The sequence below is a fragment of the Falco biarmicus genome, chromosome 1, assembly GCF_023638135.1.
Source record: "Falco biarmicus isolate bFalBia1 chromosome 1, bFalBia1.pri, whole genome shotgun sequence".
In the NCBI taxonomy this organism is placed as follows: domain Eukaryota; kingdom Metazoa; phylum Chordata; class Aves; order Falconiformes; family Falconidae; genus Falco; species Falco biarmicus.
The window spans coordinates 38,192,756-38,216,782 of NC_079288.1; the positions used below are offsets into that span (position 1 = coordinate 38,192,756).

Sequence of the window (24,027 nt, forward strand, 5' to 3'; positions counted from 1 at the left end):
ACAAAAAGAGGACAAGACTGTGTTCTTATGTAAGCCTATGTTCAAATAATGACTCTTAAGTTGTGCATGCTCTCCCTGGTGCTGTCTGGTTGATTCGTCAAAGTAGTTAGGCTGCTGAAACACTTCTCCTCTTGGTTTAAGCTGTGATGCCTTAGCCAAAAATTGTTAAGGAAGGACATACTTCCTTTTTCTGTTTGGATTGGATTCTGATACAAGACAAATGTCAACCTTGTTAGACTTAATTTTAGAATAAATTATGAAGCTGTCTGTATCACTGTAAGTGCTTCAAATGTTAATGTCTGAAGCTATTATTAGGGCTTTTTTGAGATTGACTGCTCCTTTTATAGTTCTTTTTTGTGCCAAAACTGAAAAATATAATCTTTGGTATGGAAAGAAACATTAACAGTCAATATTTAAGGGGATTGATGGTTTATATTTGCCATTTACTGTCTTTTAAGATGCTGGAATTGAAAAGGCAGTAGTTGAGATTGCTGTTAAGTCTGTTCCAGAAATACTTGTACATTCTTGCCTACTGCCAGAAGTACCAATAGCTTCTGCTTTAATCCATGATTTGAGAATCAGTGAATCCTGATTCAATGGAGCATGGATAGCAGTTGTTTTGTAGCGTACCTTTCTGATTTTTTTTAAATGGGTACTCTTTTCTTTTGTGTGTGTATGTGTCTTTAAAAGCTTTTTAATCTTAATTTTCTGCCATGAAAAGAAGCCTGCCAAGGTCTGTACACTTAAACCTCTAATCTTGTTTTAATGGTTTAATATATTATAGTACAGAATCATATTAATGCTTTTGCTTTCTCAGCCCACTTACTTCATTAACTAATACAACAGAGACATAGACACATGTTTTTATTTTCTCCATGTCCTAACTCATTTGTGAGCCAAACTGAGTTAGGATGTGGGAACCTCTCCTCCATGTGCAGAGCAAGGGATGGAGAAATAGCTGCTATGCAATATGCTCCTTTGCTCAGATTGTAATATACACAGTTCAGGGAGGTTGAAGACAGCTGTGGATGTGTCTGCTGAAGAGATAGTTAAAATAACTTTGTTCTTAGTTTGTAACTAAGTTAGAAACCATGTTTTCTATAGTTGAGGTTTTTTTGACGTTTGTGGGGTTTTTTAGCTGTGGAGTTTTGGGGGCGGGGTAGGGGGAGGGAAGGAATGGAAGAAGGTTGAACCACTGGGTTATAATAATGTCTGTTGCTTGCTTTTTTTTAAAAAAAAAAGCTGTTTTCACTGACTGTAGAAGATACTCAGTTAATCTAGGATTATTGCAAAAAGCAGTAGGAGACAATTTCAAAATTAGTACTACATTTTGTTAAAAAACATCTCTAACCATCTGATCATCTTGAACTCTCTTCTGGACCCTTTTTTTATGCTTCAGTGATGATTTTGAACTGGAAGGGCCAAAGCTGTATATAGCATTCCAGGTGTAGACTGGCAAGGGCCCAATAGAGTGTAGGAGTCCCATCCCTTGATCTGCTGTCTGTACTCTTAGTGATGCAGCTCAGAATACAATTTACCTTCTTTACTGCAAGGATGCATTTCTGATTCATGTTCAAATCCAGTACATTTATTGTTTAACCACTACTGTATTTCAGCCTAAGCTGATGGATCATTTTGTTTCTATTACATTTCAACCTTGTTTCAGGAAGAATCCTCTTACTCTCTTCCCTGCCCCCACGCCCCATGTAAGCATAAGGGAATACTCATTTTGTGGCGACCACTTCTACTTTGAACTTTGCAGTTTAATAGGAGCTTTAGACATGCCTGAAATGTTTTTTTTTGGTTTTGGATCTGCCAGGGTGTTCCCCTACCATCTTTTTTTCCCCTCTTTGTCATGGCTGTTAGAACGGACTACAGAATTTGGTCTGTTGATTATGTAAAATGTTACATTCTTATGCTTTGCCTCTAGAAAAGTCTCATAAATTTCTGATGCTTAGTCCTGGTTGGAAAGTTTCTTCCACAGATCTTTTTATGACAGCAGCCTGTTGCTTAAGTCTTTTTGTTAAATTGCCTTTTTTTAAAAAAAAGTCTCCCAAATAATAGTGGTGACTTCACTCCCATCCTAAGTATTAAACATTAATAGACAAGGACTGATAAATCTCCTTCAGTTCATGTGTCTCTAAAAAGGCTTATTTCTCATTTGACAATTTATCTGAAAGTATGGCCTTCTATTGCTTTAATATTCTGTGGTCTGAAATGGCTTGGAAGAAAAATTCCAGATTAGATTCCAGCAGAATTTGTTTAATAGAAACAATTACTTAATAAAAGCAGTAACGAAGAAGAAATTATGTCTGAGATTTTAGGCTGATGTTCTGTTTACCATCAATTCTTTGAGAAATAAGAGCTTAATGCAAGATTGATTTCATTATACTGACCAAGCTTTTTCAAAAAACCACAAGTAGTTAAAAGCATTTGGGAAATAAAATTATGCTGTATTTAAATTTGCCAGTTATGTGTTCAAAGCTCTACATAAAAAATTAAATTTTGTGTTTAAATGACAGTCTGTCCAGTTTCTAGATCTATTTTTTAGTGCCTGACCAATATTATACTTTTTTAGTCTGAGAGGTAATAATAATTTATAATGCTCAGAGCAATTGGAAACAGAAACCAGTCCCTTTTAATTGTTTCCTTCCGTTGTATTTAATTCAGCTTCTCTGGATACATTGAGATTTTTGGATGATGGGTTTAATTTCTGTTTGTTGTCTTACTAATAAAAGCTGGGCCTACAAGAAGATTTAGAAAAACAGGGTTTTCCAAGTTCTTTTTGAGAACCAACCAAACTTGTAGGTGAACTTCAAGTGGCCTTTTTTTTCCCAATGTTTGCATTCAAAATTCAACATTCTGTGGATGCTACTAATACTTAAATTGAAATTTTTAGTTTATACAACTATAGTGTTTAAGGGAAGATTACTTTCTCTTGTTTTAGTTTCATTTACCATTTTCAGCACAACTTTATCCTATTTTTCTTTCTTATGTGTTGGGGTGAGGGAATATACTTACAAAACAATGAAAAATGTCTCTAGATTTTGGAAGTGAGCACTCCTCCTGGTTTTTAAATCATGCGAAGAGTTCTGTTTTCAGCCCTAGTTGTTCTGTAGGTCTATTTTCTAGTTCATCCAGAGTGTTTTGATACATTGCCGTTTTTTTCTTCCTGTATTCTGAGCACAAGTCTTCCTTCTTCATCCACAGGGTCAAACCTCAGGTGTAGTAGGTTCTGATGATCTCATACAAATCACTGCAACATCCTGTTTTCTAATTTTGATGAGTGCATTCTTGCCTGTTGGTATCCATTCTGACTCTTGCAAAGATCACTATTCTAGCTCATTGCTTTAACAGTATTGCATTGTTTGTGTCTCCTTTCTCTGTGCTCCTTCATTCCCAATATAAGCTACTGTTCTTCCTTTGATGGCGATGTGCCCTTCCACCCCTCTTTCAGTACTGAGATTTCAGATATTCTTCAGTGATGCTGGTGCTGAGGATCAGACTCTTAAATTTTCAATAAATACTGCTGTGCTTCCTCCGAAATGTGTGGAGCAACCTGGGAGAGAAAAAAACCATTGTAAGCTCTGTGGAACAAACTACTACCAAACTTTATTTTATTTGTACAGTGACTGGTGACTGGCTTTAATGGACTGTATTGTAAATAGAGTATATTCTGCAATAATACCAATTCAACACGTACTTGCTGAAACTATATCCAGCATTAAGTCACTAGATTGGAAACTGCTGTGTTAGAAACTGTTAATCAGATTCAGCAATGCTTCAGCATTCCTTCTTTAATAAGGAATGCTGTATCTATCCTTGTAGTCCTGAGACTTAAAAATTTGCTAATGCTCTTCAGTAGCTTTAACTAATATAATCTGGGGGTTTTACTAGTTTGGCTAAATGCATGCATGTATGTGCGAGCAGATCTGTGTTCACTTAACTGTGACAATGCCGACATACATCTTTCTCCTCCCCATCCTACACCACTTGGCCATCCTGAGGAAAGAGGGAGAATATTTCAGCCAAGGGGTGAAAACCAGGACTGAGGTTTTTTTCTCCCTCAGTCAATTGTGTAGCAAAGGAAATATGATCATTTCACATTTGACTTTTATAACTAGCTTGCCACAAATGACTGTGACAAGGTAAAGACCTCTCCCTACCTTCATCCATCTTATTGATACAGATGTGATCTGTGGCATTACTCGTTACAGTGTAGGGGGAACGAACTGTTCAAAAAGTAACTTTGTACACAGACACAAGTAGGAATTTAGTGGCTTTAACAATCTGATATTTTCCCCCTTTTTTTTTTTTTTCTTAAAGCCTGGTACTGTGTGTTGCATTTCTTTGCCTAATTTAAGTAACATTGAAAAAAATTTAACCAAGCATTAATTCAAATCAAATTTCCTGTCTCTCTTGAGGAGAAAGGAGGGAGAGCTTAATTTTTTTTCTTTTGCTTTTAAATTTTCCCACCCCTGTGGCTTGAGGAAGCTGTGTGAAGAACATGTTCCCACAGACTGGGGGTCTCCAACAATGACATTTCCGTTTGTAAGCAGGCAGCAGGACGGCAGGCAAGGCTCAGACCACTGCCTTGGTCATTGTGAGCCTGAGCACGTACGCTTACGTCACCAGGGTTTGAACCTGCATTTGGTGGACTTTGTATAAAAAGTGCTAAAGCTGAGCAGGAAATGGAGATTTCCCTCATGTTCTTTTAGAAATAGCCTTTCGTTTAGGTTTTTTTCCTCTGCTGGAGGGGATTGCAGTTGTTTTCAATTTGTAATCTGTGTCATTGGTTTGACAAGAAATACGACTGCCTTTGTTCTCAGCCTGCATGGCATAGTAATGCTGATCCTGGGTGGAGTTTTCTGCATTAGGAATGACAAGTTTTAGTGTCTTGTCCAAGACAGGTGATGACTACTAAACTGCTGTCAGGTGAAAGGTTGACTTGTGTGATTGTTTTTCTGCAGTTCTGTGACTGGAGGTTGTAGTTCCTGCTACATGAAAATTTTAAAACCTAAGTAGGAGGGCTGGTTAGCTTCTACTTAAGCCCAGTTAAGTGAGTTAGGTATTAAAGCATTTTTATATTTCTCCATAAAGGTCTAAAAAATAAACTGAGGTGTTACTGTGTGTTTCCTAATTAGTTTAAGCGACTGCTGTCCACTTAGCCTCTTTACTGTTATTTGACTACCAAAGCCAAGTATATAGTAATTTAAAAGGTCACTGAGGCATCTTGTTCATAACTCTTTTGGACTGGACTGACTCTTTTTGCAATAATATATACAGTCTCAGGGGATGCGTTTACCAGTGCCACTGAGTTTCCTACTGGAACTAAATGTTCAAGAGCGCAGGACTGCACTTTTCAATTTCAATCCTAAAGATAATTGATCCCCTGCCACTGTCAGTGTTAAATCTGTTGGAACATCTTTATTTCCAAATGAAACTTAATTTTTGTTTGTAATCTTGTTCACATGTTTCTGTATAGAAATGGTTTGTTTAGAAGAGAAAATACTTATCTTCATCAGAATTTTTGTCTGGATATTAATGCAGTAGAAGCAGAAAAGTAAAATACTGCATTAACAGAGATATTAGCACGTTGTCAGTTTCAGGGATTTTAGGCATACTTATCTAACTCATTTGCTTTTCTGTCTTGGTGTGTACAGTTGTACCAAGTCTCTACTCTTACCCTCTCTAGCACAACATTTTACACCTTTTAGTGCACACATTTTGCACTTTTCCCTTTTTTTGGGGGGTTGTGTTTTTTTTGGGGGGGGGGGGGGGGGGCGTGGGGTGGGGAGGAAGAGCTTAATATTACCTGGAATTAATGTATAAGATAACTGACTTTCTTAGCAACAATCCTTTTTTGTTCTCTGTAGTAGTGTGTTTTCGTTTCTTACCACAGGACTTTAGTATTAGTCTGTTCACTTTCTCTGCTGATTTCTTCAAAGGTATTAAAAAAAAACCCACAACAAACAAACCACACACAGAAAACCTGACAAGTATGGGTGGATTGGTAGAACTAATACTTGCTAGATTATAATTTTAATATTGTTTATATTTTTTTTCCGCCTCAAGAATATTGACATAACAAACTTCAGCAGTAGCTGGAATGATGGCTTGGCTTTCTGTGCAGTCCTCCATACTTACCTCCCAGCCCACATTCCCTATCAAGAACTAAACAGCCAGGATAAGGTAAGACACTAAAAAGTCCATTCCTGGGACTGTGAGATTATATAATTAATGAGTTAGTAGAGAAGAATGAACCAATTTGAGTTCTAAAAAACACAGTATTCTAGGAATCATAATTGAAACGCTTCAAACTACCTTGCTGCTATTCTTATTATAACCTTTTAATATTATGAGATCATTAGGTTAAATGGAATTTTGGAACAAATGAGGTCATAAATTTAAGTCTGAGGCGTTTTATTTAATCCAAACAGTTGGGAAGTGTTTTTTGGGTCCTGAAGCAAGGAATATTTAAGCTTAAAGACTTTAAATCATCAAATTTGTATCTTGACATGGTTTGTTCATCTCTTTCAATATCACAAGGATGTTGTTTTATCCTACTTTCTCATACTGATAAGTGACTGTGACACTCATCTCAAGTGATATGTATCAAATAAAGGTAAACTAGAAGGTGTCAAGACTGTAGAGTTGTCTGTATGTATTCTAGTGTGCTACAGTTAGTACCTGATGGTGTGTTACCAGGATGATTAATGATAATACATCCTAAGAAAAAATAATAAATATTTCATTAACACATGATGATATTGTTGTTATTTTAAAATAATATATATTATTTAGCATTTTATAACCTAATTGTTCTTCACTGGCAATGATTTTTTCAGCATTATCTTTTGAATGAGGAATTAATAAATATTTTCCATAAATATTTGGATGGTATTGGGACGTGTTCGTTCTTATAGCTCTTTTAAAATTACTATGGTCAAATTATGGACTCAATTTGAAGCAAAAGTAGCAGCATTACTATGGATATTCTTAACACCACTTTATTATGTTTGATGTAGTATTTCCTTGGGTTTTAACATGTTTTTATATCTTACGCAGAGAAGAAATTTCACTTTGGCTTTTCAGGCAGCTGAAAGCGTTGGCATCAAATCTACTCTGGTAAGTTTAAAATGCATACTGAGTGAATTATGACCCACTTATAAAATCAAATTATTCTATTTTGTGATGTTGATGCTTTATACTTAAAAATAGCAGCAGCTAAGCTCAGCTAGAGGTTATTGCCCCTGTATCATACTTGACTGGAAAACATAAAAGATACTCCCTACCTCACTGGCTTTGTTTAATAAACCCACTGTCATCAACAGCTTAAGCTTACATGTTTTTTGCATTGAATAGTGACTGCGATACAGACCTGTAGTCTAGCAGCTACAGCAAAAGCAACAGCATGATAGCCTGTAGCAGATAAACTCTTAGGCTATAAAAGGAAAAGACTCACCAAAACTCATCTGTCGATATAAGAAATAATAAAGACAGTGGATTTGTTTGAGAAAAATTTGAGAAAGTTATGCGATACAATCTTCCAGAATTCATTAATTCTGTCCTGTCTCTGACCTACTTTCAAATTACATGGTTTTTCTTAATTCTAGAGGTACAAATCAAGCTATGTAATCTGTTCTTTTGCTCAGTGTAATATGAGAGTCAAGATTTACCTCTGAAGTTTAGACTTCTAATTTGTCATCATTGTAAATAATTGTAAGGCTTTTTCAATTATTGTTTACAATAAGCATTCTTATACAAATTTTAGCTTAAAATAATTAGTTTTCAGTAGTATAGTATTCACTAGAAAAGGAAGCTTTCTGAAGGTATGGAATTGGAAGTATCCCAAGCCCTTGTGAATAATAACAAAAATTCAGCTAAAATTGCTAGTATCAGAAGTGATATATTTAAGTGATACTTTTGTAACCTAAATTCTAACAAACCTACCTTGGTTAGCAGCTAATAATACAACAAAGTCAGACGTTTTTAAAAATAACATGTTCCTTGATGCTTATGAGTGCTTTTACCCACCCCCAGCGTTGTGTTTGCTGACAGTGGCAGTGCAGCTGTTGGGCTTTCATACTTTGATTTTGTCAGTGATTTGAAACATGGAAGTCTCTTACCAAGTGCTGATGTAAGAAGTAGACTATGGAAAATAACTGCAGTAATTCTTACGTAATTCAGCTTTAGTCCAAGTGCTTACTGTCTGTCCTTTCTTTCTGTAACTCAGCACATTACAAATACTTTAACGGCAAATTGAATGGAATTAAGTCTTCTAAGTGCAAATTGCATCCATCTTAAGGATTTAGTATCTATTTACACACTTAGGTACACAATGTGTACGATGTGTATGTTTGTGGATGTTTTCCCTTGTCCATGTCACATGGGTAGAGGGTGGAAAAGGGTGTGATAAGGGTATGTGAATAGTAGTGGTAATGTAAGGGGAAGTTTTTTGATCCCTGAATAAGAAAGTGTTCCACTACTTTCATGTGGAAAACTGAAAAAAAATTACTTGCTCTTTTTTGAGGTCTGGAGGTTCCTGTACCTAAAGCTTGCAAAATAGACCCTTGTAGTAAACAAAACTTACTAGAGATTACATGACTCAGTTTTCCTTTGTACTTGTGCTGAAAAGGGTAGATCAGGCCCTGTTTACCCTTCTTATTCACTGACAATCTGGTATAGTGTTACTGTGAAACACAGGTGAACTGGCCTGTCAGTTAGACACCAGCTGATTGCTTGGTTTGTTGGATATACCCAAATTGCTGCTTTCCTCTTCCTTGCCTCTTTACACAAAAATACGTATAAAGTAAATTTCAGTAGTTTGCTGTAAAATGGGATTTAATTACTTGTTGATGCTTGACTCTTACCTTGTATGAATTTTGAACTTTAGGTTCAATTAATACTTGAGCCTTGATTCTCTGACTCACAGTTCCTAGGTAGATTGCATTAACTTGGAGACTGGTGTAGAGTTATGTGAACACTAAAGTCTCACCTACTGTACTAATTGTACTAAGTGGGGGACAACTCAAGCATGCACAGCATCAGACATTTTGATCTTAACTATCTACAAATACAGTATTAACAACTGTTTACTTTTTGTAAGTAATACAAAGATGAATGGAAGAAAACAGATCATCAATGATTTAAACTGTGGAAACTTTACAGATTTACCATTCCCAGGAATCTGTGAAAGCACTACCATATTATTCGCAAGGTTATCATTCCTGATTTTGACCAATCTGTTTTCTGTGACAGGACATCAATGAAATGGTGCGAACTGAGCGTCCAGACTGGCAGAATGTCATGCTGTATGTTACAGCAATTTACAAATACTTTGAAACCTGAAACCCTAATAATTCAACAGATCCATGGGATAGAACCAACATGAGCTGGAAATCTTACTGAAATGCTAATCCCCATTTCACTGAAAACTGGCAACATTTGAGTCCCCTCAAACTTCAGTGACACTGTCCTGGATTGCCTCAGATTGCTTCAGCTACTAAGCCTGGAAACAGCTGTTTAAAAGCAAGAACTTTTGCCACAGTGCTTGGAATAACCCAAGTTATTAAGCTATTCAGATTAATTACGTAGCCTAAAGAGCCTGGACTACTTACGTGCTGCCTTTCCAGCCAGACTTCCTGAAGCTTTCTTACCTAGGAGAGTGAGATGAATGGGTCCTATAGCATATAGGAGACTGAATGTACAAATAAAGCTTTGAGAAGGAAAAGGATAACATGGCATCACATTACTGAACTTACTGTAGCATCCTGATACCACAGAGTCTGAATATTCTACCCACAGCATATGGCACCCTGATACAGTAGAGTTCTTAATAGTAATTTAGTTACTGCCTTTACAGCTTTTTTCCCTCCTTTACAATGTGCACAGTATTCTAGGAAAACAAGCTTTTATTCCATAATGACAAATCGAGTGGAAAAGTGCTCTTGATACCTCGAAGAATTTGGCACAGAAGAACTTTTCATTCTGAAGCTTCATTATAAGCCTACCTCTGTCACAGTGATGTGGCTTCCAACTTTATCTTACAGATTGTAAAGACTAGCACATACAGCTCCTGGTTTTCAGGGTACGCTATACTTCAAGGAATCTGTCCAGACTCCCTGTGCTTCCATTATAACAGAAATGAATCAATAATCAACCCTTGTATGGCTTGTTCTTTCCCTTCTTCCACCCTTGCCTGTATAGCACACACAGCTACCCCAGGCTTTACTCTACAGCAATACGAGCATATGTCATGGATTTCTGTGGTAGAATTTTGGAACTGGGATAGCATTTCCTCTGCAGAGAAGATTATTTTCAATAATATGTAATAATGAAGTAGTTTGTCTCAAAATCCAGCTTTGCCATGTTTTCTGTGTTTTTTTCATTGATCTTGCACATCCTCATCTGACTGACAGAAGGTGAGGCATTCTCTGACAAGAACTGTGGTGGAACTGATGTAATGTGTATACACCCAGTAGTCTCAAATATTGTGTGGAAGTGACTCACTGTCACAAGGAAGGAATTGAGAAACTTTAGTCTGCTCAACTTCTATTTTCCTAAAATGTACCTGAATTCATGTAACAGCTCTCGGGCAAAAGAGTTCATGTAAGTGCCTTAGAGATCATTGAATTGATACATCCTGGCACTTCAGGGCCTTGTGCAGAATGTTAAAGGCTCAGAACGATTTCATATATCCATCTGTCATAAGCCATTTGTTGTAATCTTGTTTGTCAAATCAAAGGAAATCTTCACTCTATCATTGCTTCTGCCTCTTATTTTTCTGAATACTTATCAGCAGTTAAGCCACAGCTGAACATCTCATTAATATTAAGCAGAAGCCTACTTTAGAAGTGAGTTCTGTAACAAATGCTATTTATAAGCACATGCTTTTTCAACACAGTAACCCTGTTATAAAGAAAATGAATCTGCCATTCCTATGGTGCTCTTATGACTGTTAAGGACAGTTTGAACGTCATAGATGTTAACCCAGTGAATGCAACTGTGCTCGGCATCTGTGAAACTTCATCATGGTATAAAAGCACAGATTTAATTCAATTATTGCCAAATCCAAAAACCTGTCATCTGAAGTACATAGTCCACGTGAAGAGTAATAATCCAGCATGCTTCTAGCAGCTAGTATTGTATAAAATATACGCTTACGCTGGTACGTGCCTGTGAGAATTAGTAAAATCTGCAAAATGACTACTTTAATCCATGCTGAGGGCCTTTGGAGAAGTTTTCAGAGCAGCAGTGCATCATACATTCTTACGGTTCTTGAGAACCCTAAAAGTAGCTAGATACCCTCAGATTATTAATTGGGGCATTTGAAGAGCCAACGTAATCTAACAACAGTTGTTGCAAGAAAGGCTTCAAACGAAAAATCTTCATTAACAGATTTTAATAAAAGCCTGAAATACAATTTCCTCTCCCGTAATTTCTTCAAATAATTTTTGTTTATTTTTTCAAGAAATTTCAATAAGAGTAGTCTTATTGGAAATACACATTATTGCTATCTCATATTCCATCTTGTACTACTAAATTCCAGGTTTTGCCAATTTGTGTTTAAAAAAAACTTCTATTCATCCTCTGAGCAGACATATTTATCTATGATTGTCCTATTCATTGCCTTAGATTTTAAGAAAATATTTTCCTAATGAAAAGGATAGCATTTCTTGGTCTAAATTCTCTCATTACCTGTTTTGTTAAGGTAATTTGAGCTTTAAGCTGATCTGGGGATTTTTTTTTTTCTGTCCAAGGTTCAGCCTCATTTATCTGGAATGTTTATTATTAGTCCCTAACTGAAATAACACTAATAATATAACCATTTGTAGCAGGGAAATAATGTTTTCCAGATTTTTCCAACCTTTATGTTAAAAAGGTGAGCCGCTAGTCTTCAGAGAGAGAGAGCATGAAAAGTTGTTAGTAATTATAAAAATGATCTTGTTTTGAACTTCAGAGCTCTGTAAACTTCTTGGTGTGACTGTCTGATAAGCCTCTGCTAAATTCATGTCTGAAAAGGAACACTTAGCTTCTTGAAGAGGGTTTGGTTATTTCTTTTTGTAAATAATGATCTATCTGAGCCTTTACATATATGATGCTGCACAGCTATCCTCGTGGAAGTAATGAAGTAATGGAAGATCTAAACCAAACGTAATGCCCTGCTGCACTCTACAATGTGTTTCCTTCTGAATGTTCGATCCACATTCAATTTTCCAAGAGGAAGAATAGCTGTAGCCCTTCTGGACGTGGATGATACTGTTCTGTTTGGTTCCTACTCATAGTAAATCCTTAAACAGCTTGGGTTTTTTGTACATATGAAGTGCAAGTTTATGCTGATTTACTTTTTTTAATCCAGAAAATATTTCTGAATGTACTAAAAAGAGGACAAATATTTTCTCACCTGTTTATATAACTGCATTTTAATATGTGCCTTGCCAATGCCTGTGCTGTAGTATATCAGGGTTACTGACTGCCAGCTGTAGGGGTGGGGCTGGCAACAAAACGGAGCTGTCAAACATATTGATGCACGTACAGCTATGTCATCTAGTGGATCCTGTTTACTGAAACACTTCCATAGATTAGAGAGGTCAGTTTAGAGCCAGGTGTGTATTTGGTTTGGCTAGTTGTCATCCTGATGCAAGATCATTAGCATTGAATTGAATGAAGAGTTGTGGGGTTTTCTTTACTAAAAGAGAAGGGATAAGGAAAAAATTAGTTTTTGATTATTCAGGAAATTTCTGTCAGAGAGGTTCTGATTTGGAGTATCTGACAATAACAGAACTGAGGTGACTTCAGAAGGGGTTGCACTTGATTTGGTTTTCAGTTGGTTTTGTTTGATCCAGTTTGATGTGGTTGTCTATTTAAATAGAACTACTAATTCGGTCTCTCTGGTGTGAACCTCTGGCCCTCACGAAGATCTCTCATTCTCATGCCTCCGAAAAATTGAGTGCAATTCTCCCTTTTACAATTGTGTTTGTGGATAGGTTATCCAGAATATAGTATTTAATTACAGCATATTCTGATTTAAAAGTGATTATTTGTGTCTCTTGTATAAAATATATTCCTCAAGTTACACCATAGCATTTCTGTAAATTTTTTTCTCCAATTTTGTAAAATATTTCAACTGTGGTTTTCTGTAAAGTCCATCATCATGCTTTAGGAGCCCCTTAACTTGCTAGAACTAAATGAACTCTGCTTTTGATGTACTGGGTAAACTCATTTATATTACTGGCAGCAGTTGCACCCTGGTTTTACATGCATGAGGAGAAATAAATCTGTCCCTTGCTCTGATGATGCAGTACAGTGGTTTAAACTGCTGAATCTGCCTTAAGAATTTTGTAGCTGTGACAGTTCTCATTGGCATCTCATTTCTGTTAATGAGCTCAATGTTCTTACCTGTTTTTTCAGTTCGGATTCTGTTGCATCTTTTACCGCGCATTTTCTCCATTTCTGTACAGTTTTGGCCCAGGGTAAAAAATTTATTATAACCAAGTTTTAAACAAGATTATTTGGGGAGTTGGATGTATGGAGAACTTCTGGGTGTTTTTCTTACCTTTGTATTGTGTGTGACTGGTTTGGGAACACTGTCTTGATTTTCAGGTGATAAGTGACAATATCTTCCAAAGCTGCCGCTTCTGGATGGCTGGCATGAAGCTATGCACAGGCTAAAGTTAAGCCTTTAAAACTGTGTTCATGTGACTTTCTTTTTTTGCCTCTTGCAACTAATACAATCACAGTTTAACTACCAACTGCATCAAGTAGGAGCTATTAAGGGGCAGAATTCTTCTGGGAAGGAATCCGGCTGTACAACTTTTACACTTTTTTGCCTATTGTGAGTAATATTCTTGCTGAGGTGGTCTAAGAAAGAGGATTTTTAAATAGTAGTGTTCATGTACAGACTGATTTAACTATATAGTTTTTGTGGTTCTTCCCTTGACTTGGTAAATATTTATTTCTGTTTTACTTTTATGTTCTCCAAACTATTTCTGCAGTTCCTTTCTTTAAGTTAGCATTAGTGTATGAATCCTCAGTAATATTAACCAGTTTGAGAAATGATTTGGTGAGAAGTGGTATTAAAGTGTAGTCATTATCCACAAGTTCTGGACATGCCAGTGTGCTTTCCCAAGCTAGTGCGTGTTGATTGGCAAAACATGTTAGAGCTGCTTAACTCTCCTCCCATATAGCCTACATCACTCCAGGGTGTCCGTCAGGTGTTCTTGCCCCCAAATTATCAACTCCTTGGGTGAGTTAAGGGTTCATAGACATCTCTTCATATATTTAATTGTCACTATTTAGAAAGGTATCTTTAATGGTGTTTCTGCTTTCAAGGGAGAGTGGCTGGACAGGTTTTTAATTACTGTCTGGCTTGCTGAGCCAGTCCTTCATTCATCCAAGTTTTTTTCTGTTGTATTCCCTGATTTCATTATCCGTTGTAATTGTCAGAGCCAAGATGTTAAGCATCTGGAATATGTAGCAAGTATGCTTTTGATAATTAATGCTAAATATAACTTAAAAGATCAGGGCTTGTACAGTTCTGATTTCTGTTAGTGTTGATACAAGTGTCTTTTTTTCCTTATGTATTCGTGCTTGCCAGTTTTTGGGATACAACACCCTTGAACTCAGTTTGACAAGGCCGCTATCCTAGCCTCTTTAAATTAATTCATTCTGCAATAACAGAATTATTTCCTCACACGGAAACTTCAGTAAAACCTATGAATACCAGATGACTTCCTTCCAACTGACATTAGCTTTTACTTGGAATATTCCTTACCCTTAGGCCACTGTCTGCCACAGAATTGCACATAAAGTTCCCATCAGTTTCATCAGGACTTGTGGATGCAGAACAGTAGGGTAAACTTTTGGCAGAATATTACAACAGCCTGATGCAATTAAGCTGGTTTTATTTTAATCCCCTATTTTCAGGGGGTTTCAGTTTAGCCAGAATCACTTACTCAGAGCTGAAATGTGGCATGTTTGTTCTCCACTGGGAAGTATGCTTCTGTTTAATAATATTTTTATGAGATTGTATTTATGGAAATGGAAAGAAAAACGTCATGAAGCTAGTTTTGTTGCACTTTTCTAAGGCTTTTGTATTTTGCATAGAGTTCTAGAATATTGAACACGTTGTTTGGGGAAGTCAAGGCTTAAAACCTACTCTGCCCCAGCATAGCAATGCATTACGTGTATTTTCATTCTAGTGATATCTGTATTATTTTAATTGCATGTAACTAGTGTATTTATATGGTAGTTAGGAAGCCCAGTGGACATTTCCTGCTGCAGAGGAGCCACTGGCCGTCCTGGTTCCACAGTTCATGAACGGACCTGTTTTGGCAGTAGACTGTATTTGCAATAATGGAATAGTCAATTTTTGTTTCTGAACTCTGTTTCAACAAATGGGAAGAAAGAGGTGGCTCTCTTTTTGTTCCATTGCTGAAAATTTCTTCGGAGGCTTTCACTGGTTTCCAACTATGGCATATGTTCAATTAGGATGATTACTTGGGATTCGGTTCAGTGAAGAGGGCACAAGTACAACATACTCAAGTAATTAATCCTTGTAATTTACAACATTTCAGTTTATTAGAAGCTTTTGTTTTTACATGTATTGTAAGGTAAATTTTACTGTTTTTAAGTAGCACTTTTATACATATCTGAAGGGGGTTTTTGGACAGAATTGGGGTTTTTTTCTTTGTTATCTAATGAGAAGAAAGTGTAACACTACTAAACAAAGCGTAGACTAGTTAGCCTCCAGGATTTATGTTCAGTTTAGGTCAGTAATGATCTAGAGTTGTTCAATGTATGTGAAAGATATCAGTGATTCCTTTTAATACTGGACAACTCTCCAGATCAAAGTCAGAAGGGCATTAATTGGTACCCTCCAACTCTCAAATGAGGGTACTTTCAGTTCACGTGTGAGGCAGAATTGACAGAACAGTGTGATGAATTTTGGATTTTGTGTAAGAACAGAATTTTGTTGAAGTCTCTTGGTCTAACTTCGCAGCGCTATACTGGGTAAGGGCTAACCTTGTTTGAGATGACGCTGCCGCCAGTAATGACATCTCCTTAACAGCTAATTTAAAGCTCATTTTCTGTGGCCTTTAAAGTTGATTTAAAAAACAGTGATTCTTAAAAGCTTTTCTCGTTCATCCAGCTTTCCTGATTTGTGTTGGTTTTATACTCCCTTGATACACAACTGTTAGACTGACCTAACAGTACATGTATGGGTTTAGCAATTCTTGTTCTAGACAACAAGCACTTTTCATTTTTCCAGAACCCTTTCAAATGTTTTACACACACACATTGACATATATGGACATTTTACATACATAGAGATGTTTTGCTTAAATATGTATATATACACACATATGTGTGTGTACATATATATGCATCTGCAGATTCTTAATAAAACTGAACACATTTCAAGAAGGGCTTGCATCTTGAATACTTAGGGTGGTGTATTAGTGTATATGTTTAAAAGGTAAGGAGGAAAAAAGCATTTTGTTTGCTTCTGTTTAGAGCTGAGAAACGGGTTTGAGGAAAAACTAGGAAGTATGTTCAAATTGCATTTTACCCTGTTTCTGGTTTGAAAGGCACAAGCTGTTAATCATTGGAACTTGAAAGGTCAGCAAGCGTATTTTAAGCTAAACCTTTTGGAGGACCCAATATGCTTTTAGTTTGCAAGGACCACTAAAGATCTGGGCATTTACTTTCTCCATAATGTATTCTGTATGAGTATTTAGTATGTATGCCTTCAATTTGCCAATGTTGCCATGTTTTCTTCTTAATTATTCACAAAATAAAGATTGAAAATAGCAAAATGTGTGTTTATGTTTTCTTGAGTGAAGCCACTACAAAAGAGAATATTTAGTACTATTTCTGGCACAGTGGTTTTTCAAGAGTAAACATTACAGGAAGTAGTTTGCAGAGGTTTGTACGCTGTGGATGAGAAGTGCACATGAATGATTTGCATGTACATAATCTCATAATTTTTTGGAAGTCTTGTCTCTGTTGGTGTAGCAGCATACTTTACGGTTTCTACCTGCAAGGAGTTTTAAATGATAACTTGGTGAATACTGTGGATAAGAGGTTCGTATTTAAGGCATATTCTTGGCCTGTATTATCCTGGTTCTGTATATGAGTAACAGAGAAGGGAACTGCAGAGAATATGTTCAATTTAAGCAATTTCTGTAATACACTGCAGGATTAGAATTATTTAAATGTTACTTAACCCAGCCCAAGTAAGGCAATGCATGTGTGTGTGCTCACTCGCTCCCTCTCTCTCTAAAGCAATTGGGCTGGGGAAGGATTCGGGACTTAATCTCTAGAACAGTTCAGAGTATTTAAAGCAGAATCCTAAAAATAAAATTTCCAGGTGAAAGTGAAGATTAGAACACCTTAAGTTTGATTTGATCTCAGTCGTCCTAGATGGCAACTGTTTTCAAATGCTGTTTTAGAGCTTTAATTTCAAGTGCTCTGGAATAAATTGGATCCAGAAGTTTGGCTTGAGCTCCTGTTTATTACAAATGTTCTTAAATGCACTGACTAGTATAGGTATTTTAGTTCTACCTATTTCTTACATAATTTTTTTTGAGATTCTGTGGTGTTTTCTGACTGTTCAGCAATCCAGAAGTCTTTGTCTCAGTAACATTACTCTGCAAGAAATAGTCCCACTTCTCCTTTTTTGATATTTTTGATATTCTCCCTGAATTTGAGTAGTTTAAGAAAGCTGCGCTTAGTTCTCAAAATGGATTTTTATCCTGTTTTTAAATTTAAAACCATGGATCATTAGTTTTAATACTTCTTTTAAAAATAAATGTTTAAAAAGTATAGTGTAGTAAACCCATGTCAGAAAATAGATGTTTTTCTTTTCTGTAGCAAGTGCATGACAGCATTGTAGAAGTGACTTGTACATCTGCAACTGGCAGTCTGAAGGTCAAGACAGAAGCAGTGAGCCAGACACAGGCTAGGCCTGAGGTATGCTACAATAGTAGTGTCTACACAGTCTGTAGAGCTTTAACTTGTCTTTCCCATATCCACTGAAGTAATATTCCCTAACAAAGGGTTTTTTTATGGATTTTCTTGCAAGCTGTCACTAGAGACTTTTGACATGAAACTAGCTCCGTAAGTGTGTTCAAATTGAATATAATAAAATCAGTTAGATAATTTTGAAACTCTTACTGTAATGAAAAGCTGTAGCTATGTGGAATAGTAAAACAAAAACCTCAGAAGCAACAGCAATATAATATTCCATTGTATTACATCACAAAAGCTTAATGGAGTCATGGTTGGTCTGCAGTTAAATTCTGTTTAGGAACTATGTTAGCATTACAGAATTTTCAGCTGTAATTATCATAAAGTGTTTCACAATTGCTTTGATCAGTGGAAGAGACTTGGGTTATATCATGTATGTTGCCAAGAGCTGTGTGTAGTTCCATAAAGTGCATGGACAAGAGGGGCTCATGAAGATGTAAGTTCTTCCCACACAAAGGTTTTTTAAAACAGACATCATAAAAAGTTAACTCCCGTCTCCAGATGGAAGGTTATTAACAACCAGCAACTACTGTTAAGAATCAAAAAACAACAGCAAAAAACCCACGAAAAAAACAACCCACAACACTGAATTCTACACCTTTCACATTGCTCACCCTTTCTTAGCTCTCTCACTTAGTGTTTTATCTACAGGTTTTTGTTTAGCACTAATCTTTCCTTGGACCCAGCACTTGTGTTTTCCTTGTTTCTTAAACTGATACATTATCTTTTTCATCGTCAACACTAAAAGCTGAGTGACATACAGAATTCTTCTTTGAATTTGCTTGAGAAGTAGAAGATGGTATTGTGGAAAGCTCCCATACCTTCCATATGAATCCCTGCTTGATACTGCAACCTAACACCTTGAATGGAGAAGTTAGCTAATTAGTGTCTCTATTCCTGGCAGTTCAAGATTAGAAGAACATTTATGACTAATTAAACTTTTTTTATTAACCTCATTTCTCTTAGGAAAATTGCTTTGAAACTTTATGCAAGTCTTTGTTTAGAAAAAATTTTGTCTATGAATTTTTTAAAGAAGAAACTAGATAAGGGTCTCATACCATCAGTCCTAATCCAAGCTAAGGTTTCTATTAGTCTTTGTCTGTCATTGTCCTCTGCATCACTATGGTTTAACTGAGCTCAGTTTGTAGGACTGAATTTCTGTATCAGTAATGGCCAGTTCGAAAAATATGATGTCAACTTTTCTGGGATGTTCTTTGCCCTTTAGGTTTTTCAGTTCTTCAGAATCTCAGTCTCATGAAAATGGGGTTGAACACAGTAGTGTCTTATCACAGTATTTTTACTGGTAGACATTTGCATTGATTATATAGTGTGAGGAAATACTTGAGCTTTTCTCCAGTGCTGTGCATAGCTCACTCCCTTGTTTATGCTTCCTTTTCTTAAACCATTTTAGGCACTTTCCTCACTCCAGAAGCCTAAAAATTAAGCTCTTAAAGAAACTTGAGAAGGAGACATAACAGTCTGGAGACAACTTCACTGAGCTGTTGACAATATCATATTTTTCAAAAATAAATCTCCCACAGAGCACTGAAATGCCAGTGTGTTAACACTGTGTGTCTCTGTGGGGCCACATTCAGAGTCCATCAACTGCAACGGAGTAATGCCCAGGGTAAAGCCTGTGTGCACGTATCCAGTGCTGTCTCTTGAAAAAGCAAATCACAGCACTGGAGGGTATGATCCTGAGGGGTCCTGAGCACTGTCAGTTTTGCAGTTCAGGAGCTGTTAGGTGTTAGTCCTTCTGCAAATCGCTCCCCAAAATGGCTGGTCTAACAAAATGATATAGCTGGACTACAGTCCCAGCAGAGAAGAAACCTAAAGGGGAGACATGCTGCAGTTTTCCTCTTGGCCAGAGGTACAGACATTATACAGGCATTGGAACCTGGTGCTAAAACACTGACTTGGCTTTGTAAACATTGAAGTTCCATCATTTTGCACCAACATTTGCAGCACACGCTATTCTGAGTAGGGTCAATAGCTACTTTTTGTCTCCCTTTTGTGTTGTGACAGAGCTTGATTATACACAATGTGTATTTTGTCAAGTTAAATAAGAATTGCCCTCTCATTGGTCCTTAGAATAAAATGAGAATAGTGTAAGTAAAGAAGAATCATCTGACTTCTTTTGCTGGGCCTTGCAACTCCAACAGTTCATTTATTGTATAAAGGTAACTTCTATATATTACTATTATAGAAAATAAATAGCTGTTGCTCTGCAGCTCCCACATGATGATTCATGCTACCAGTTTTTCTTCTATTAATAGTCTACAGAGAGTGCTTAAATTTAGATTGAACTCCATCTCATAGTCTGTCATGCTGAATAGCATTTGGAGAAATAAAGCCACAGTCTGTTTGGGCAGTGCCTTTTATGGAGCATAGTCCCAACTCTTGACATGAAAATACTGAAAATCATTCTTTCCTTCATGACCTAAGTGCAAATGGCAGGATTTTAACAGTGTTGGGGATATGGTTAGTATTTCCTTGTGAGTACAAATCTTACCTTGACTTTAGTTTGTTTTCCTTAAGCCTAGGTGAAAGGTGAACTCCTATGCTGGAATGGAACAGTTTTGAGAGGAGGCTTTGGTCTTTTGACACAGAGAAGTGTCCTTTAGTAAGTTGTTAGCCATGGGCATTTCCAACAAAGTTTTGCATGTTTAACTTTGTTAAAGGACACACTCTTCAGAAAACCTAGCTTTTTTTTTCCCCAATGTTGATTTAAAAATCACTAGTAAATATTTAATGTTCAACAATGTGAGAGAAGTAATTGCATATATATACACACATGGGTTTTTATTTATATATATATATTTATCTTTAATGTTGAACAATTTGCTAATGTTTCCAAAGGACCTCAAGCAACCCTGCTTCCACCGCTTCTCTTAGACTAACATGAGTGCCTTTCACTGCTTTTGAGGAGATTCGGGCAGTACGTGTGGGAGTATGTACAAGCCAGAACACATAATTTTAAGTGTCCTGTTTAACAACATTGCATATGTGTGCTAATACTCAGTTTGCTTCTTTGCAAAATCTGCATCCCTTAAATGTAGTTTTGCATGTATCAGATCACAGAGTCACGGAATGGTCAGGGTTGGAAGGGACCTCTGGAGACCATCCAGTCCAGCCCCCTGCTAAAGCACATTCTCCTAGAGCAGGCTGCACTGAGTCACATCCAGGTGGGTTTTGAATGTCACCAGAGAAGGAGAGCCCACAGCTTCTCTGGGCAGCCTGTTCCAGGGCTCTGTCACCCTCAAGGTAAAGAAGTTCTTCCTCATATTCAGACAGAACTTCTTGTGTTACAGTTTGCGCCCGTTGCCCCTTGTCCTGTCCCTGGGCACCACTGAAAAGAGCCTGGTCCTGTCCTCTGGACACTCACCCTTAAGGTATTTGTACACAATGATAAGATCCGCTCTCAGCCTTGTCTTCTCCAGGCCGAACAGACCCTGCTCTCTCAGCCTTCCCTCATCAGGGAGATGCTCTGGTCCCCTCATCACCTTCGTAGCCCTCTGCTGGCCCCTCTCCAGTAGCTCCCTGCCTCCCTTGAACTGGGGAGCCCAGCACTGGATGCAGCATGGCAGATGCGGCCTCATCAGGGCAGAGCAGAGGGGCAGGATCCCCTCCCTCGACCTGCCGGCCATGCTCCCCCTAAGGCACCCCAGGATCCCACTGGCCTTCTGGTCCCTAAGGGCAAACTGCTGGCTCATGGGCGACTTGCTGTGTCCAGCAGAACTCCCAGGTCCTTTTCTGCAGAGCTGCCTTCTGGCAGGTCAACCCCCAGCCCGTACTAGTGTGTGGGGCTGTTCTTCCCTAGATGCAAGACCTTACACTTGCCTTTGTTGCACTTCATTAGGTTCCTCTCCACCCAACTCTCCAGCCTGTCCGGGTCTCACTGAATGGCAGCACAGCTTTCTGGTGTATCAGCCACCCCTCCCAGTTTTGTGTCATCCACAAACTTGCTGAGGGTATATTCTGTCCCTTCAATCCAGGTCATTGATGAATAAGTTGAACTGGACTGGACCCATGATGATTCTGTCTGGTTAGAAAGAAAAATTTCATGACAGAGAAGAGGTCCAAAACTGATAGAGTAATCTCTTTCTTAAAGACAGAAATATTTTTTTTACTTTAAAAAAATGCTAATTCTTCCGTATTCTGTTCTAGACAAACTGGTGATCATATTCAGTCCTTCACGTGAAGCCTTGGTACATAGGTACGATTTTCCTGCTAGCTTGCTGCTTGCCAGGGTGGCAGGTTTATTTTGGTTAAAGTCTTTATATGAGTCTATTTTGTGTTCACAGTGACGTTACTGAGGAGCCCAAGCAGACTGTCGCTCATGTCAGCAAAGAGAAGGGTGAGTTCCATGATAGATCTCAAGTGTGAATTTTTTATGTACTTTGTGCTCATCTTTATGAAGGAAGTATTTCATGGTTTATTCAACACAGTCTTTCTAGAGTTTACTATTTCAGCTCAACTGCTAACTCTGAGAAGTGCAAATAGTCTTACATCGCTACTTTTCAGCTGCCCAAAGGGCAGGAGTTGGGCTTGTTCAGTTAGGAGATAGTGTACGGTATGTTACTGCAACTCCGCTTTTCAGGAATGGAAAAAGCCCTTTTTGGCTGTACACAGAAGAATCAGAAAACTTTATTTTTTCCCTTGCAGTCATGGGCTTGTTTCAGCTCACAGTCTGAGCCAGCTGCCAGCTCTAAGCCTGTGGCAGTTCCTTCCCCATGGCTGCTCAGGCTGCTGGAAGCTGTTTTGTTTCCAGGTAGTTTCAGCTGACGTCTTCACGTAGTCCCTTCTCAAAGTGCATCTGGCCGCAGCAGTCATAGTAATGTTGTTTTTTCCTTCATGAGTGACTACAAAGGGAAAGGAAGTTAGCACTCTCTTGTACTGCTGCCCCTCCATATATTATAAAAACAAAGAAAAAATATAAAAGCTGATTGTATTCCTTACTGTCAATTTACTGTCATTGTTGGCCACTGGTAAGGGAGGGCATAAGTAGAAATATCTACAGGTAAGCACAATATACACTGAATATACACAAGAAATATGATCTGAAAAGCAGTGCAGTTCTGCTGCTTGACAGAGGCAACAGCATAAAAATAGAAAAACATTTAATCTCTTAATTCAAAAGAAAAGCAACAGATCCATTCAGATCTTATTGTAGTAATGAAAACTATCCTATCCAACTGCTATATAGGACATAAAACTGCAGCTGCTCATTAGAAGCACATTTACTTGTGCATAAGTGAGAAATGAGCATGCAAAAGTAATGGAGGTCCTGGCTTAGTTGCTCTGGGAGGTGTTAATACTGATTTTTAACATCTTGAAACACTGCAGCATGCCCAACTGCACAGAGAAAATCAGTAGGTGACAATGGGGACCTGATACACCATCTAAACTGGAATGGCTGGTGAGGGAAGGAACCATTGGTTTAGTGGTTTTGGTCGTGGTATCAGAACGCTTTTACAGAAAGATACATTAGAAGCTTGTCAGGATGCCATTATCAGCCAGCCCTGTGAAAGCACTCAGGCATTTGCTTTGGATCTTCTATGACTTGCTGATTTAAAAGAAAATAGTCTATATCAAATAATCCTAAAACTGGTTAGCTGCAAAACTTGAAGGTGAGTTATAACTGGGAAAAGAAACATCCATTGAAGCATTTCTGGGGTCCTCCTTCAAAGATAGTTGATCAACACCTGTGTATGACCCAGGAAACTTGTAAGATGATATGTTGAAGGTGGGATGGTTGGAAGAAACCAAGCCTGACAGCTTAATACAGGGAGCTGACTGCAACAACTTTCTCTTTAATGTATTCGGGAACAAAATCATATTTAGAAACTGCATCTGGCTCCCTGAAAGCATTTTGATTCCCAGCTTTCATTGATTTCAGTGGGAGAGAATCATTTGGATGTCTTTGAGGATCCAGGCCAAAGATGAGGCAGCCCCTACAGTAAAGGAAACACTACCCTAGAAAGGAGCAATGCT

The 24,027-nt window shown here is 37.6% G+C and overlaps 1 protein-coding gene across 2 annotated transcripts in view; it reads left to right on the top strand.

The window, feature by feature from the left end:
- SPECC1L (sperm antigen with calponin homology and coiled-coil domains 1 like) overlaps positions 1-16,820 on the top strand; it is a 70,212-nt gene extending 53,392 nt beyond the window's left edge. For both annotated transcript variants that reach the window (XM_056333757.1, XM_056333766.1), the window contains 3 exons: positions 6,076-6,192; positions 7,069-7,128; positions 9,262-16,820. In XM_056333757.1, coding sequence (XP_056189732.1) covers positions 6,076-6,192; positions 7,069-7,128; positions 9,262-9,351 — 267 coding nt within the window. In that variant the 3' untranslated portion in view covers positions 9,352-16,820. The remainder of the gene's footprint in view (positions 1-6,075; positions 6,193-7,068; positions 7,129-9,261) is intronic.
- Positions 16,821-24,027: the final 7,207 nt, after the last annotated feature.